This window comes from Palaemon carinicauda, chromosome 22 (genome assembly GCF_036898095.1).
Source record: "Palaemon carinicauda isolate YSFRI2023 chromosome 22, ASM3689809v2, whole genome shotgun sequence".
Lineage (NCBI taxonomy): Eukaryota > Metazoa > Arthropoda > Malacostraca > Decapoda > Palaemonidae > Palaemon > Palaemon carinicauda.
Window position 1 is genome coordinate 27,652,913 of NC_090746.1, and position 17,836 is coordinate 27,670,748.

At 43.4% G+C, this 17,836-nt stretch overlaps 2 protein-coding genes across 10 annotated transcripts in view; one reads left to right on the plus strand and one right to left on the minus strand.

The window, feature by feature from the left end:
• Nucleotides 1-17,836, plus strand: part of LOC137616381 (alanine--glyoxylate aminotransferase 2, mitochondrial) — a 150,922-nt gene that overhangs the window by 95,286 nt on the left and 37,800 nt on the right. For both annotated transcript variants that reach the window (XM_068346070.1, XM_068346071.1), the window contains exon 10: nt 5,324-5,495. In XM_068346070.1, the coding sequence (XP_068202171.1) occupies nt 5,324-5,495 (172 nt within the window). The remainder of the gene's footprint in view (nt 1-5,323; nt 5,496-17,836) is intronic.
• The window catches only part of LOC137616382 (RNA-binding region-containing protein 3-like), a 370,102-nt gene continuing 357,556 nt past the window's right edge, over nt 5,291-17,836 (minus strand). For all 8 annotated transcript variants that reach the window (XM_068346072.1, XM_068346074.1, XM_068346078.1 and 5 more), the window contains one exon: nt 5,291-5,444. The gene's annotated coding sequence lies outside the window, so the exon portion shown is untranslated. The remainder of the gene's footprint in view (nt 5,445-17,836) is intronic.

Genomic DNA, 17,836 nt, shown 5'->3' on the forward strand with positions numbered 1-17,836 from the left:
TTAAAATAATTTCATAAAATGTATAAAACTGACCAGAATTGGGCAATACAATGTGAATAAGAACAGAAACAGGATTTTTAAAGAAACCTATTATATACAAACTTACCTTCAATTAGTAAAATATTATTGATTCCAAAGTTTTAGTTTCACGACCTCAAAATTGAAATAAAAAAAAGTTTTCTGTCTACTACATACTACATACATACATATACCAAAGGCACTTCCCCCAATTTTGGGGGGTAGCCGACATCAACAATGAAACAAAACAAAAAAGGGGACCTCTACTCTCTACGTTCCTCCAGCCTAACCAGGGACTCAGCCGAGTTCAGCTGGTACTGCTAGGGTGCCACAGCCCAACCTCCCACATTATCCACCACAGATGAAGCTTCATAATGCTGAATCCCCTACTGCTGCTACCTCCGGGGTCATCTAAGGCATCGGAAGAAGCAGGAGGGCCTACCGGAACTGCGTCACAATCGCTCGCCATTCATTCCTATTTCTAGCACGCTCTCTTGCCCCTCTCACATCTATCCTCCTATCACCCAGAGCTTTCTTCACACCATCCATCCACCCAAACCTTGGCCTTCCTCTTGTACTTCTCCCATCAACTCTTGCATTCATCAACTTCTTTAGCAGACAGCCATTTTCCATTCTCTCAACATGGCCAAACCACCTCAACACATTCATATCCACTCTAGCCGCTAACTCATTTCTTACACCCGTTCTCACCCTCACCACTTCGTTCCTAACCCTATCTACTCGAGATACACCAGCCATACTCCTTAGACACTTCATCTCAAACACATTCAATTTCTGTCTCTCCGTCACTTTCATTCCCCACAACTCCGATCCATACATCACCGTTGGTACAATCACTTTCTCATATAGAACTCTCTTTACATTCATGCCTAACCCTCTATTTTTTACTACTCCCTTAACTGCCCCCAACACTTTGCAACCTTCATTCACTCTCTGACGTACATCTGCTTCCACTCCACCATTTGCTGCAACAACAGACCCCAAGTACTTAAACTGATCCACCTCCTCAAGTAACTCTCCATTCAACATGACATTCAACCTTGCACCACCTTCCCTTCTCGTACATCTCTTAACCTTACTCTTACCCACATTAACTCTCAACTTCCTTCTCTCACACACCCTTCCAAATTCTGTCACTAGTCGGTCAAGCTTCTCTTCTGTGTCTGCTACCAGTACAGTATCAAACGCAAACAACAACTGATTTACCTCCCATTCATGATCATTCTCGCCTACCAGTTTTAATCCTCGTCCAAGCACTCGAGCATTCACCTCTCTCACCACTCCATCAACATACAAGTTAAACAACCACGGCGACATCACACATCCCTGTCTCAGCCCCACTCTCACCGGAAACCAATCGCTCACTTCATTTCCTATTCTAACACATGCTTTACTACCTTTGTAGAAACTTTTCACTGCTTGCAACAACCTTCCACCAACTCCATATAACCTCATCACATTCCACATTGCTTCCCTATCAACTCTATCATATGCTTTCTCCAGATCCATAAACGCAACATACACCTCATTACCTTTTGCTAAATATTTCTCGCATATCTGCCTAACTGTAAAAATCTGATTCATACAACCCCTACCTCTTCTAAAACCACCCTGTACTTCCAAGATTGCATTCTCTGTTTTATCCTTGATCCTATTAATCATTATTCTACCATACACTTTTCCAACTACTGTACACTCAACAAACTAATACCTCTTGAATTACAACACTCATGCACATCTCCCTTACCCTTATATAGTGGTACAATACATGCACAAACCCAATCTACTGGTACCATTGACAACACAAAACACATATTAAACAATCTCACCAACCATTCAAGTACAGTCACACCCCCTTCCCTCAACATCTCAGCTTTCACACCATCCCTACCAGATGCTTTTCTTACTCTCGTTTCATCTAGTGCTCTCCTCACTTCCTCTATTGTAATCTCTCTCTCATTCTCATCTCCCATCACTGGCACCTCAACACCTGGAACAGCAATTATATCTGCCTCCCTATTATCCTCAACATTCAGCAAACTTTCAAAATATTCCGCTCACCTTTTCCTTGCCTCCTCTCCTTTTAACAACCTTCCATTTCCATCTTTCACTGTCCCTTCAATTCTTGCGCCAGCGTTCCTTACTCTCTTCACTTCTTTCCAAAACTACTTCTTATTCTCTTTATATGACTGACCCAGTCCCTGACCCCACCTCAGGTCAGCTGCCCTCTTTACCTCACGTACCTTGCCCTTTACTTCCACATTTTTCTCTCTATATTTTTCATACTTCTCTATACCATTACTCTGCAGCCATTCTTCAAAAGCCCTCTTTTTCTCTTCCACTTTTACCTTCACTCCTTCATTCCACCATTCACTGCCCTTCCTCATGCTGCCTCCAACAACCTTCTTGCCACATACATCACTTGCAATCCCAACAAAATTTTCTTTTGCTAACTTCCACTCCTCCTCTAAATTACCAGTTTCTCTTACTCTCACCTCGTCATATGCCATTTTCAACCTTTCCTGATATTTACTTTTTACCCCCGGTTTTATTAGCTCTTCAACCCTCACTAGCTCCCTTTTACATCCACCTACTCTATTCCCCCACTCTTTTGCTACAACTAATTTTCCTTCCACCAAAAAATGATCAGACATACCGTTAGCCATACCCCTAAACACGTGCACGTCTTTCAATCTTCCAAACATTCTTTTAGTTATCAACACATAATCCATTAATGCCCTTTCTACTACTCTTCCATTTGCCACTCTTACCCATGTATACTTATTTTTATCTTTCTTTTTAAAAAAGCTAGCACTTATTACCATCTCTTGTTCAACACACATATCTACCAGTCTCTCACCACTCTCATTTTCACCTGGTACGCCATACTTCCCAATGACACCTTCTACCTCTCCAGCGCCCAATCTATCATTTAAGTCACCCATGACAACTACATAATTCCTTCTACCCAGTCCTTCTACACACCTAGTTAATTCATTCCAGAACTCATTCCGCTCTTCTTCACTTTTCTCACTACCTGGCCCATACGCACTGACAAACGCCCAACATTCCCTACCCAACCTAACCCTTACCCACATTAACCTAGATGATATCTCCTTTCATTCCACTACTTTACCTGTCATCCATTCACTCAGCAATAAAGCCACACCCTCTCTCGCTCTTCCCCTTTCAATCCCAGACACTCTACCAGACATTTCACCAAACATCACTTCACCCTTTCCTTTCATCTTTGTCTCACACAAGGCCAATACATCCATCCTTCTACTTCTAAACATACTTCCAATCTCACATCTTTTACTCTCTATCGTACTACATCCACGCACATTCAAATACCCCAAAACTAGAGTGCGGGGAGCAGTCACTCTCCCCCCAGCTCCATCTCTTTGATGATGTCTCACAGGATTTTTATACAGGAGAGGGGGTTCCCAGCCCCCTCGTCCCGTCCCTTTTAGTCGCCTCTTACGACACGCAGGGATAACGTTGGCGCTATTCTAATTGTTTTTATGCCCCCGCGGCCATAATATCCATATGTCCCATGGAAATAAATCAATAAAGGCCATGATTCATATATTCATATTAATCATTTTATGCCTTGTGATAACATAAACCTCGCATTAAATTTCTCTGTATTTAAGAATACATATCTGTAAGTGATGGCAAAGACTAATCAGTTCAGCCCAATCTTATCTACCAGTGTTGTTGTTTGCCTAGTGTATAAGTAGAATAAACTGCTGGTCATAATATTAAAGATATGTAATTTTTAAAATGCTTTTATTTATTCAATTTTATATCTTCCTAGTTGCCCATGCAACAGACTATCATAAAATGTTCTAATGTTTTTAGATTTTGCAGGATAATCTGTAATATTCATTCTGTCTATTCCTTTTCTATAATGATCTTGCAAGGGAGTACAAAGTACATTAATGATAATATTTAATAAGGATTTTCTCTCTCTCCTTCAACCTTTTGATTATATGGAGAGAACAAAAGCTTCCTTTCTTTTCCATGGTATTCTTCAATATAGATGAGTACAAAGCTGGGGATTTTTTTGTCCACTCTCCAACTAAACTCATTCTTTGCTCTTCAACAGTGTTGCTTGATGAAAGCTTCTACTTAGACATTTATTACAGCATCCACTACAGTGCATATTATCACAACCTCTTATGACAACTAAGACAAGGTTATTTGCCTATACATGAGTAGGGCCATCCACCTCCTCCATGCTGCACTAGTGACAGACATGTTCCCCAATGTAGATGGACATGCTTACTGCCTCTATTTATGGCATAACTTAATAAGAGATTTGGGTTGTACCCAGAGAATATTCCATATTGTCTCCATCATTTTTTCCAACCAAAATTGTTGAGCTACAGAAGAATACATTCAATTATTTCTGGTAAAATTGCAGGAAAGTATGTAGATGATGGCGACCATTGTTGTTGATTGCCTAGCCCTTCAGGCATGATGCAGGTTCTTGCTGATAATAATGTATGGTATTTTGAAATCAGCCAAATTAGAAAATTAAAAGTTATGTAGTCAGTTTAACCATTTAAAAATATTGTCAGGATCAATACTGTTTGGCTTAATAATAATGTGTTCTATGAAAACTAATTTCAAATTATAGAAAGTGATCAAATATATACATTTGTCAGAATCAAATAAAACAGTAGAGTATTCTTTGGTATTTTTTGTTCCAGAAAACTTTCAAGGTATTTGCTGAATTTTTAACATTATATTTAACATATTAACTGTACAAAACTAACAGCTATTGCAAAAATTTGCAAATTTATCCAAAAGTCTATACTTTGAAAACAGGACATAGAATCTGCAGATAAGAACCAACTAAACATTATCATTATAACAAATACATTATATCCCTATTCTATTGAACTTTTTATCTGCTAATTTTCTTGTTTTTATTTGTTTTACTTTGATTTCTTGTATTTTATATTATCTACTTTATAGAACATAAGCATAATATTTACTTCATAACATACTCCTATTTACCATTTGTTTTACTAGACCTTTCTGTTTGTAGACCATTTCTGGTTGCAATTACAATTTACAAGCCCTGATGCAATATTCTTATTCTTTCTCACTTTTCATGCTTTTGCATTGTAATAGGAAGACAATATAAACTAAATAGTTTGTATTTTTTATAAAAAAAAAATTGTTAAAAGAACACTTAATATCACAGGTTAACCTATTTTATGGAAGCTAAATAGTAAAGTTTTTATTAACAAAATTCTTTATTATCTTACAGAGATGAATTTGAAATAATTGGAGATGTCAGAGGGAAAGGTTTGATGATTGGAGCTGAAATGGTGAAAGACCCAGTTACACGCAGTCCTCTCAGCCCAGAAGCGATGATGACAATATGGGACCTGTGTAAGGATCAAGGTGTTATCTTAGGTCGTGGTGGTTACTATGGAAACGTAAGTACTAAATTTTCTCTAGTTTATTACTATGATTTTGTATAATTCAGAAATAGGAAAATAGCTAACCATGGTACAAAAATAAACATCATGCCAATTCTTATTTACATAATGCTTGGTACAATAATGTGGAGAAAACCAACCATTTAAGAGTACTTTTCATAGGTTAATTTTGGATTTCCATAAAATTTCCTTTAAAGCTATGCATACAATTTTTGAATTGGGAAACTAAATGACTAACATAATCAGTTGAAAAATATGTATAAATCATAAGTGATACTTAAGCATATGGATAAAATTTCTTGATAGAAAATCTAATTTGTTAGAGGAGTTTGAACAACTTTGGATATAGGGAGAAATTACATATAAAAAAACAATCCTTTCTTGACTAAATGAAAAAATTATAAGGCAGGAAAATAGCTAAAAATAAAATCATGACAATAGAATAGTTTGACAGCTAGTTGTGACAACAAAGAATGGTTTGTGGCAAAACAATGGCTGTAAAATACAGATAATTGGTCTAATCAAAAGAATAATGAAAATAAATTAAAAGAGGGAAAAGTTACACTGAAAGAAATGGAAAAAAGAAATACAAAGAAATAAAAAAATAGGAAAAAATGAATGAATGGGAAAATGAAGGAAAGAAAAGAAACAAAATGATTAGAAGTGTGAGGGAAAGAGCAAAAAAATTAATAAAAGAGATTAAAGATAGAAAAGAGCATAACAAAATAAAAAAAAGGGGCTGGAAGGAGGACAAAAAGGATAGAAGGGACAACGAATTAGACAATGGAGAAAAGAGCATGGCGGCAAATAGAATGCAGAGAGCGGGATGCTAGCAAATAGAATGGAGAGAGGAGGGCACTGACGAAGAGAATGGAGAGAAGGGGCCTCCGACAAAGAGAATTTAGATAGGGGGACGAGGGCAATGAGAATGGAGATAGGGGGACGATAGCAATGAGAACGGAGAAAGAGGGTAGGCGGCAAGGAGGACGGAGAGAGGGGAACGGCGGCAAAGAGAATGGAGAGAGGGGATGGCCGGAAAGAGAATGGAGAGAGGTGGACGCTGGAAAAGAGAATGGAGAGGGGGGACACTGGGAAAGAGAATGGAGAGGGGGACGGCAGCAAATAAAATGGAGAGGGTGGACGCAGGCAAAGAGAATGGAGAGGGTGGACGCAGGCAAAGAGAATGGAGAGGGGGTTGCAGGCAAAGGAAATGGAGAGAAAGGGATACCGTGAGAGTATAGAGAGAAGACTGTGTAAAGAGAATGAAGAAAAGGGGATGCTGGCAAAGAGACAGGAACTTCAGCACAGAGAATGGAGAGAGGAGAGCACTGGCAGAGAGTGGAGAGAGGAGAGCACTGGCAGAGAGTGGAGAGAGGAGAGCACTGGCAGAGAGTGGAGGGAAGAGAGCACTGGCAAAGAGTGGAGAGAGGGAAATTGCAGCAAAGAGAATGGACGGAAGGGGACGGCATGAGAATAGAGAGAAGGGGACGGCAGCATGGAGAGAGAGAGAGAGAGAGAGAGAGAGAGAGAGAGAGAGAGAGAGAGAGAGAGAGAGAGAGAGAGAGAGAGAGAGAGAGAGAGAGAGAGAGGGAGGGGGGGGGCAGCAGCAAAGAGAATTTAGGGAAGGGGACGGAATGAGGACAGACCTCGTTAATTGTGGTTTCTTACTTCGCGGCCAAGGAGGATTATGAAAAAAAATAAAATATTTACCTTAGCACAATACTGTACTGTAGCCTTACTGTGTCCAGTACGTAGTGTGCACATATACAGTACACTTTACATACTGTATGATTATAAACTGCAGTAGAAACTAAATAAAAACAATATTAAGCTGTATTTACTATATTAATCATCAGCTTGGGCACCCACTCGTGTCAGGGGGCAATGACTTTTTAGTTGTTCCCATACTAACAAACCTTACGTTATTTATGTGGATTATCTTTCGGCGAAGCTGGAAGGTAGTCAGAGTTATTTATGTGGATTATCTTTCGGCGAAGCTGGAAGGTAGTCATTAGACTAAAAGTGCGAGGTAGCAACACTGCCTAACCACTTAAGTGGGTAGGCAGGGGGTTGCTCGGGGGGTACCCAGCTGCCTATATACTGTACTGTATACTCTCACAGCTGTGAGCTACGTCACTTTTTTTCCTTTTGGCTTGTAGAGAGTGGGCATCTTCTCTCACTCCTCCAAAGGCTGTCATTGGACATTTTAATTTTTTGCTTTCTCTTTAGGTGTGCTTGTGCTTCTTCTGATCGCCCTCATGGGAACATGTCATGGGCGCAAGAGTGATGAGTGCAGTACCTTTATATCATTGGTGGATACCAACCCGCGCTCTCTGTCCTTTGTGAAGATGGCATCGCTGCGAGCAGGGTTTGCCCTGTAAAGAGTGTAGGGAGTGGCCTGCTTCCCAATGGGAGAATTTTGGACGGCGTAGGAAGAAGAAGACGAAGAGCGATCTTTCTCCCTCAGGGGCGAGAAAAGCACGTTCTTCTCGCACCCCCAAACCTCTTTCTAAATCTCCTTCTCACTCGCTTTCCTCCGGGGGGCAATCGAGCAGGAGTGCAGACCAGATAACTCCTTAGCAACCTCGGGGTACTGGGGGGGGGGGGATAGTTGCTTCCCCTGGAGGAGCAACTTCACCTCCAGCTGCCGGGGAGCCTTTTTCCTTTGCAGATGTGTTGCAGGTGTGGCCGTCCCTAGGGGTTTCTGCACCCCCTACGAAGGAAGAGCTACTTTGACCACTTCAGCGTGGTGCCAGGAAGGATCCTACTCTAGAGCCCTCAATATCCTGTGCTTCGAAGGTCTGCGAAGTCCACCTGTCGCCCTCTCCTGGACCTTCCATGCATGGACGAGGCGATCGTTCGCGTTCGCCCCTCTAACAGCCTTCCGCCGACAACAGTCCTGATCACCACCCTGGGACATCGTTGTCTCTGAATCCTCAATCTTATGTTTCTTCTCACAGGAATACTTTGGCTAGAGGAGATGATCTTCACAAGATCAGCGCTCCTTCAACCAGCAGCGGCGCACGAGGACCAGACTCTCCAACTTCTCGTCTTTCAGGATACTCGTCTTCTCATCATCGTTCGTAACAACCTGAAGATCATCACAGAGATCATAGGTCATCGTGATCTCAACGCTCTTCTTCCAGAAGGCGTTCTAGCTCTGGAGCTTCACACTCATGAGACCAACGGTCTCAATGCTCTCCTAGGACTAGCAGGCATTCTTCTTCACGAGAAAATGTCTCTCAATCGCAGTCATCACAATCATGAGCAACCCACTTTAGATCCAGATTTGGACGCTTGCGTTCTAGATTTGTTGATCTAGATCACGAGGACGATGCTCACGCTCGTGAAGCTCCTGTTCACGAGGGCAACGCTCGCGCTCACAAGGGTGAAGCTCCTGTTCATAAGGGCAACAACGCTCACGCTCGCGAGGGCGTCGTTCATGATCACGAGGCCAACGCTCACGTTCACGACCTAGGTACTCAAGACGTTAACGCTGTTCACGATCGAGGTCTAGACACACTCGATCATAAACAGCACGTTTACGATCGCGAACCTTACATTCACGATTACAATTTAGACGTTCCTCGTCAAGAGGAAGAGGTAAGCGCACGCGCAGTCCATCTGCACGTCGCTCCTTAACTCGTTCTTTTCCCAAAAAAAAACCTCAGAAGAAACCCTTTGTTACCTCTTGTGCTTTAGCAAAGCGTTCACACATGCGACGCTCTCCAAAGCATTCCTTCGTGATGCACTCGCCAACACTTAGGGTTGCCCCCTACGCAGAGGCCCTCACTGCCGACTACGTCGGCGTAGGCAGCCCTCTGAAGCAACAGGAATACTCAAGGCTTTCATCATCCAATATGGGTCCTAGTGCTCATGTGAAGAACATTTCTGCTCGGGAATCGTGCCTATTGTTGCGCGAAACTTACAATTTTGCGAGTGAGTCACGATTTCACACACAAATCGTCGATTTCCACGAGCAATTCCTGAGTAGGGGTATCGGAACCGAGAAGAAGTGCTGTCACAACACTTCGGGTCCAGCTTCTACTACTTCTAGCGGCAGGCCTATACCCTTCCCAGAAGGGTTTAAGGAGCCTCCTAATAGATATGGCAATGTACCTATTAGCCCGGAACATCCTCTTCACTTGACGAAAGAGTACCTCCTATTGCCACAGAGGGTCTATCCTACGTTGACTCTGGCTCCTTCTAGGGTTCCTTCTACACAATGTTTTCCTCCTCCTGGATTCTCTAGGGAAACCCAAGACTTCTCAAAGGGTGCTGAGCTCCCTTCATGGGTTAGTGCTTTCCTAACTACCCCGCAGAAGTCCTTGGGTGTGGCTCCTCCTCTGCCACAGCCCCAGACTGCTCCAGTCACGGTTACTCCTCAGATTCCCTTAGAGTCCGATTCATGTTTGTCGCATAAGTTCTGACCCTAGAAGTATATGTCAGACAAGGCACGATGATCCTCCCCATCTTGATCTAGTGTCGAGGTACCTTCAGCTACTGATCCTTCTCTTGATAACCTTCCCTTTACTCCACCAGTGAAGGCCGTGTGCGGACAGAATGTCGAAAGACAAAGTGTCGAATGGACAGTGTCGAACAAAGTGTCAAAAGAGAGATAGAATAACGTATCCATTTATCTAATGACTATATTAGATATATTTAAGTATATAACAATGTTTACATTGATATATCCTTACATACAAATTCTAGAGAGAGAAATTGAGAATAAAGTATCCAATTGTCTAATGACTGAAATTACTTGTTATCAAATTAACCTTTAGCTATATAACATTGTTTACATTGATATATCTTTTACATATATACAGTATTCAGTCTGTTAGAGATTCACTCACCAATTAACTTCCTTTGAGATTCTAGTTCCAGTTCAAATTCCATTATAACAAACTCATCATAATGGAAATAATCAAGACTCAAATGGGTGGAAAGAAACTGCTACACGAAGGCTATACATACATGATAGATAAAGTGATTAATGAACATATTTATTGGAAATGTGAAAAATGACACTAGTGTAACGGCAGAGCAATAACGCAACATGAAACAATTTGCAAAACTACAGAGCATTCACATCAGCAAAACATAATCATATTCAGGCTATAAAAGTTATAGATAAGATTAAAATTAATTCTCAAAATTCTGACGAAATTCCATTGTCTATAAATAAATCAGTGCGAAAACTATGTTCCAGTTTCCATAGTTGGAAAGCTTCCAAGAAAGAAATCTCTAGCTCAGACAATAAGGAGAGTTCGCAATTCAACTTTTAGTGGTGAAAACACAACTGTAACAACAAGGAGAGAGCCATTCTGCGATGGTTCTGTGATGGAACTTTTAAGTCAGCCCCTAATGGAAAACAACTACAGTAATGCCTCACAACACAAAATTAATTCGTTCTGGAGTGGCTTTAGTAAAGTGATTTTTTCGTGTTGTGTGTCACATTTCACATGCAAATTGCCTAATTTGTTCCAAACCCTACAAAACAGCACATTAAATCTTATAATAAAGCTACAAATATAACCACAATAAAATACTATACAGCCAAATACATTTGAACCATTCAATATACCTAAACTAACTGTTAATAGCAACATAATGTAATAATAAATGGAAAAAATACAATACATACAGTACAATACTGTACATACAGTATACAAAATATAGTTCCATATGTACTGTATTATTATAGTTACCCCTATTATAGACTACAGCTACATTTTTGGGCTCAGCTATGTCATCCTGATGGAAGGTTCCTTTAGGCAGCTTTCTAAGGGATATTTAGCTACAGAGATACTCCCAGAGAATTGACCACAGGTCTCCAGAATTCTAACTCCTGGCGCGAGTATCCTTAAAATAACTCTTTAAGGATATCGCATAATATCTGGGACATATTTCTTGATACAACACATGGCAATCTTCACCCCAAATTGAGTTTTCGCTCTGAGGGGGAAGAGTGGCGAAATTGAAGGGGAGCCGTCATCAAGGTTACCCGGTGGATCCCCTTCCCGCACTACTACAACAAACTATTCCTTTTGTAGTAGCGAATTAAGCACGGTGTATCTCCCAACTGCTCTCGGTTTTGTTACTATTTCAAGGATTATTACTATGCAATCTCCAGCATCTTCATCCTCTGTTGAGTATGTAATCTTTCCTGTGTATAATTTTTGGCTCCCTTCTCACAGTTGAATTAGCATAATTTAGATGTGTTTAGTGGAGCAGAGCCATCACCGGAGGCGGCCATTTTGGACCGCTGTCGTACGCCATAAATGCTTTACTAAGTTAGTAGTATGACGTCCCCGGTATTTAGCTTTAATGAATTATAGCTATCTAGGCAAATTATACTAGTGAAGATAAGATTACACATGTAATATTTCCTCTTCTGTTAAACGTTTCGATAGTATACGATAGGGCCTCGGTGATGTAGCGTAGCCGAGATCCCGACTCGAGTTAGGCTAGCCTAATGCGTTTTAGTATACTTTAGTAACGTTATCCCCGTTTATCCTCTTGTATCGTTTTATTAATTCAATCGGAGATGGCACATCTCCTAGAATTACTAACATAATTCGATACTTGTCTCTTTTAGAGATTTAAGGATGAACCCTTCCTTCCCTCTGAGTGCCGCCATTAGGTGGCAACCCTATCTTTGGTCTTGCCATAGAGTAGTGTACTCCGGCTTGACTGAGGTAGTGTTTCTGTCTATCCTCTCTGCCGGTGAGTATCCCGACTTTGAAATACGACAGTAACTTAGAGTATTCAGTCTTGTTGTCAGCAACTCCACCAATGGGGGATTACAGTAGTCATTCCCCTGCTGGTTTCACAGTTGCCGGCATAGGAAGCCCGGCTTCCCTAGTCCACAACCGAAAGTGGTAGTACAGTTGCCACCACCTTCTCCCTTGTGGTCTAGAAGACATGTCTTATATCCGGCAATGTCTTAGACTGAGGAATCGTTATTCTTCTGCCGCTCAAGATGGCGCTGGCTTAGGAAACTATGTTTCCTTGTTTTTCTGCCGACAGTAGGAGGCAGACATGCCACCTTCTTTCTATGCCAAATATAAGACCCTTTCCCTTCACCTTCTGTCCTTTAGTGATGGCCTAGCCATCGCAACATCTGTTGCCGGTATTCTACAATCTCCCCGCTTGCTGGGCTGATTATGATGTCGGCCGGGCCCCTATAAAGGCGGCTAGATTGCCGCTTCGACCTTCCCCCTAACGGAAGCAAGGCTCCGGGAAAGGTTGCTCCGGCCATGACGGCTGCCGGTGGGAGACCCTGTACAACTTTGAGTATTCTTCGGTCCTCTCTTGGACTGCCATCCACAAACCCTGGAACCGGCAGTGCAGCCGGCAACAGATATTGTGGCTGGATGGGAGCTAGAATTAATACATTCTTTCCCCTTCCATTTGAATCCTCATTCTGGAAAGAAGGCAGTTGAGACAGTAGTCCCTACAACCCTAATTATTGTACTAAACTATAATAATACGGAAGCCCTTCTCTCCATGCTTTCTCTCTCTCTGTTGGCTAGTGCCGTCAGGTACAAGCCTAGGTGGTAGTATGCCGGCAGAACTACAGTATAAGACTATACAGTAGCCAGTATTCCTGCAGTATAGCAGATACACTGGTTAGAAAACTACAGTATTTAATATACAGTAGTATGATTTTCAACATATTCTGTGTATCCTTTTACAATCCATTGTTGAGACCGCTAAATAATGTTGAAGTGAAGTATTCCTTCAATATCCTGATGTATCCTAGATCATCAGAACATAATATCTTTACCCTACAGTATTAATATTTCACTTGTGGCAGAGTTAGTGCTAGAATATACTGACTCCAGCTCTATTTTTTAGAGCTATTCCACCCTGGATTTCCCTAATAAGGAAATTTAAAATATTAATATTGAAGGAGGTCACAGCAATTGCCTGGATAGGAAATGCAGATATGTGTCTCTCCCATTTCTTTTCTAGCATTACTATCCTAAGCAATAATTATAATAGTAAGATCTATTATTAATGCATGTGATTGATTTATCAGTGTGATAAATTACCCCATACTCATTTCACTCTTTCTTTCCTTACAGGAGGAGCCCAAGGTGAAGTGTGTAGTCATGCACTACAACCACAAAAGTAAGAACTTTGGTGGCCACAACATGTGCAGGTCTCATGCCCCCTGTTCCATCGCAACTGAAACCCTGAGATACTGGGACCGAAAGGGTTGCAACGTCTGCTCGGCCTTGATGACCGAGGGTTTCGGCGATCCCAAGACGACGGAGTCGAGGGATGCTGCGAGGGAAACGCTCCGGAAGTGGGTAAGAGGGTTCCAGAAGAACTCTCCGGGACCTTACCTACCAAGCGACACCATTAGAAGCCTGCTGTTCCCTAAGACAACATCTGATGCGGTCGTACCTCAGGTACGGCCCGAGCCTCCCTGCATACAACTGGCGATAGGGGCCGACATCAATAAGGCTCTAGAAGGCATGGACATCAATAAGGCTCTAGAAGGCATGGACATCCATCAGGAAAGGATGTCAGAGGTGTTTTCGGACACTGAAAAGGATCTCCTTCAAGAAGACCCTGAAGAAGAAGTGGCCCAGCCACTCAAGGAGCAAGAAGAATCCGGATCGACAGAGACGGAAGACCCTCTACTGTCTGTGACGGCATTTCAGCCTGTGCCGTCAACCTCTTCGGCCCCAACCCCTCAACCAGACCCGCTGTTCCCCACGAGCCAAGAGTTCATGGAGCAGATCCAGCAGATGATGGAAACTATGTGCAAGGAAACTCTAGAGATGAGGAAGGAAGTCAGGGAAGCACACCGCGCAGTCACTTCTCGCGGCTTCTACAAGCAGCCCAGAGTCTCTGACTTGCCTCAGTGCTCTGAAAGCAACCCCTGGAGGTATGCGGAGTTCATGCCCATGATGAATGGGAAACTCTACGTCTCGGAGAAGATGGGGGCCATACCCCTCGACGATCTCCAATTCTGGCCGAACCTTGCGGCTTACCCGGAGCGCTTCATCAGGCTGAAGAACGAACCTGCGTCTTAAGAAGAGACGGAACCTAAGGAGGTCATGGTCTTTGACCATGACAAGGCACAGGCTCTCTTGACGAGTTGCCTGAAGAAGGCAGGTTACACGAACTCCAAGGTTTCTGCGATGAGCAAGAAGCACCCTACCTTCCTTGCTCCTTCCTTTAGAGCTTTTCCCTTCACGTCAAAAGCTCGCCACAGCGTGCTAAAGGCAGTTGATGCGGGCAAACCATGCCCTACGCTAGATGAATGGTCGCTAGAGGAGTGTAGACCACTGTCTCTAGCCCTGCCTTCGGGCGAGAAGGACTGGAACGAGGTCCATCTAACCTTCTCGGTCGCAAAGCTAGATGCTGACATCGCAGGACAGCAGTTCAATGAGAACCTTCCGAAGCTGTCGGACTTTCTTCTGAGAAGAGAACAAGAGACAAAAGAGGCTAGCCGCCTTTCTGTCTCTCCAGACCTGCATGGAGATGTGTGCAGGCATCTCAAGCACCCCAGACATGTACACAGTCCTAGCCAAGATGCACATGGCTACACTGGTCAAGGACATGTATGCTTTTGTGAAGGCCAGGAGGGCCTGTAGAGAGTTTGTTTGCCAATGCAACGGTCAAGCATGAGCCCAGGAAGTTGATCAATCCTGCATCTGGGGCAAGGACCTCTTCCCAAAGGAAGTAGTCCAAGAGGTGGTTGCTAAAGCCGCCACAGAGAATAGGAACCTTCTCCAAAAGTGGGGCATGTCTTCCAAAAGGAAATCTTCCTCTGACACTGGTCCCCAACCCAAGAGGAAGACGAAGAAGCCACGACTGCCTCATAGACCTGCGCAACATCCCACGGTTACCATGACCACAGTGCCCCAAATGGTTGCTCAGCCGCAAACCACTTTCCAGATGGTGCCTCAACAGTTGGTAACCAAGTCACCAGCCTTTAACCCAGGCTTTGAGAGGCACACCACTACTTTTCGCCCAAAAGGTAGAGGATCTAGACGAGGCTCCTCAAGAAACCCCTCAAGAGGTAGAGGAGGACGTGGTCAGGGTAACAAACCCTCCGGGTCATCCAAGCAATGAGATGCTCCAGGTAGGAGGAAGACTCCTCCACTTTCGGGATCGCTGGACCTTCAATCCCTGGACCCACAGCCTAATCAAGAATGGACTAGGGTGGAAATGGAACAGATCTCCACCTTCCTTTCCTCAATTCTTCCAACACTCTACCCCCTTATTGGAAGAATATACCTTAGAACTCTTGAACAAAAAGGTTATAAGGAAAGCAAAGTCCATCAAATTCCAGGGAAGGCTGTTTTGTGTTCCCAAGAAGGACTCGGACAAACTCAGAGTCATTCTAGACTTGTCTCCACTCAACAAGTTCATCAAGAACAACAAGTTCCGGATGTTAACCTTAAACACATAAGGACCCTGTTACCAAAAGGGGCGTATACAGTCTCAATAGACGTAGCAGATGCCTACTGGCACCTTCCAGTCAGCCGCCCCCTCTCCTCCTACCTAGGAATCAAGCTACAGAAGACAAAGTATGTCTTCAGAACCATGCCCCTTGGACTAAACATAGCCCCAAGGATTTTCACGAAACTTGCACACACAGGCGTACAACAGCTATGCTTAGAAGGCATTCAGGTAGCAGCATACCTGGACGACTGGCTGGTGTGGGCAACATCCAAGACTGCTTGTCTGCAGGCAGCCACGAAGGTGATCCAGTTCCTGGAACATCTGGGCTTCAAGATCAACTACAAGAAGTCTCGCCTCTCTCCAGCTCAAGCGTTTGAATGGTTGGGAATCCATTGGAACTTGCAGTCACACCGCCTCTCCATTCCACTGAAGAAGAGGAGAGAGATTGCGGGTTCTGTCAAGAGATTACTGAAATCCAACAAGATTTCACGATGCCAACAGGAAATGGTAATGGGCTCTCTCCAGTTCGCAGCAGTAACAGACCCAGTGCTAAGAGCACAACTAAAGGATGCATCAGGAGTCTGGAGAAGATACGTATCAAACGCTCGAAGAGATCAACAGAGACCGATACCGACCTTACTGCGATTGCTTCTGAGGCCGTGGTCAAAGGTCAAGAGCCTAGCAAGGACTATTCCCTTACAACCACCTCAACCGTCAGTAGTCATCCACACGGATGCCTCAACGGAAGGATGGAGAGGTCATTCCCATTAAAAGGAAAGTTCAAGGGACCTCGTCACACCAGTTCAAGACCTTTCACATCAACAGTCTGGAGGCCATGGCAGTCCTCCTGACGTTGAAGAAACTATCCCCTCACGGATCAGCCCATATAAAGTTGGTCTTAGACAGCGAAGTGATAATGAAATGTCTGAACCGACAAGGCTCGAGATCGCCCTACATCAACCACGTGATGTTGGCCATCTTTCGCTTGGCAAGAATGAAAAGATGGCACTTATCAGCAGTTCACCTACAAGGGTTCCGCAATGTGACGGTGGACGCTCTATCCAGGCGAAAGCCGATAGAGTCAGAATGGTCTCTAGACGCAGACTCATTCTCTTTCATCTTGGAAAAAGTCCCAGAACTGCAGATCGACCTCTTCGCGACGAGCAACAACAAGAAACTACCTCGATACGTAGCCCCATACGAGGACCTTCGGGCAGAAGCGATGGATGCCATGTCCCTCGATTGGAACAGATGGAATCATATCTATCTGTTCCTGCCAACAAATCTCCCGCTGAAGGTCCTCAACAAGCTGAGATCCTTCAAGGGGAAAGCAGCAGTGGTGGCCCCCAAATGGCCCAAGAGCAATTGGTTCCCTCTAGTGATAGAACTGAGGCTGAGGCTGTTTCCTCTACCGAACCCAGTTCTATCCCAACTGGTTCAGAAGTCGACTGTCTAGGCTTCATCATTGAGAACCCAAAACCTACATCTCATGATTTTCTTGCCTTAGCAGTCAAGAAAAGTTTTGGGATCTCAAAAGACAACATCGATTTTTTAGAAGAATACAAGTCAAAGTCAACCAGAAGACAATATGAATCGTCTTGGAAGAAGTGGGTCTCCTTTGTCAAAGCAAACAAGCCAACAGAAATCTTGATAGACTTCTGCCTGTCCTTCTTCATCCACCTTCACGAGCGAAGCTTGGCTTCCACCACGATAACTACATGTAAGTCAGCTTTGACTAGACCTCTTCTATATGCGTTCCAGGTGGACCTGTCGAATGAAATCTTCAATAAGATTCTGAAAGCATGCGCTAGGCTTAAACCAGCAGCCCCTCCGAAGCCCATATCACAGTCTTTGGACAAAGTCTTGCTCTACGCTTCAAACTTGAACAATGAAGATAGCTCCCTAAA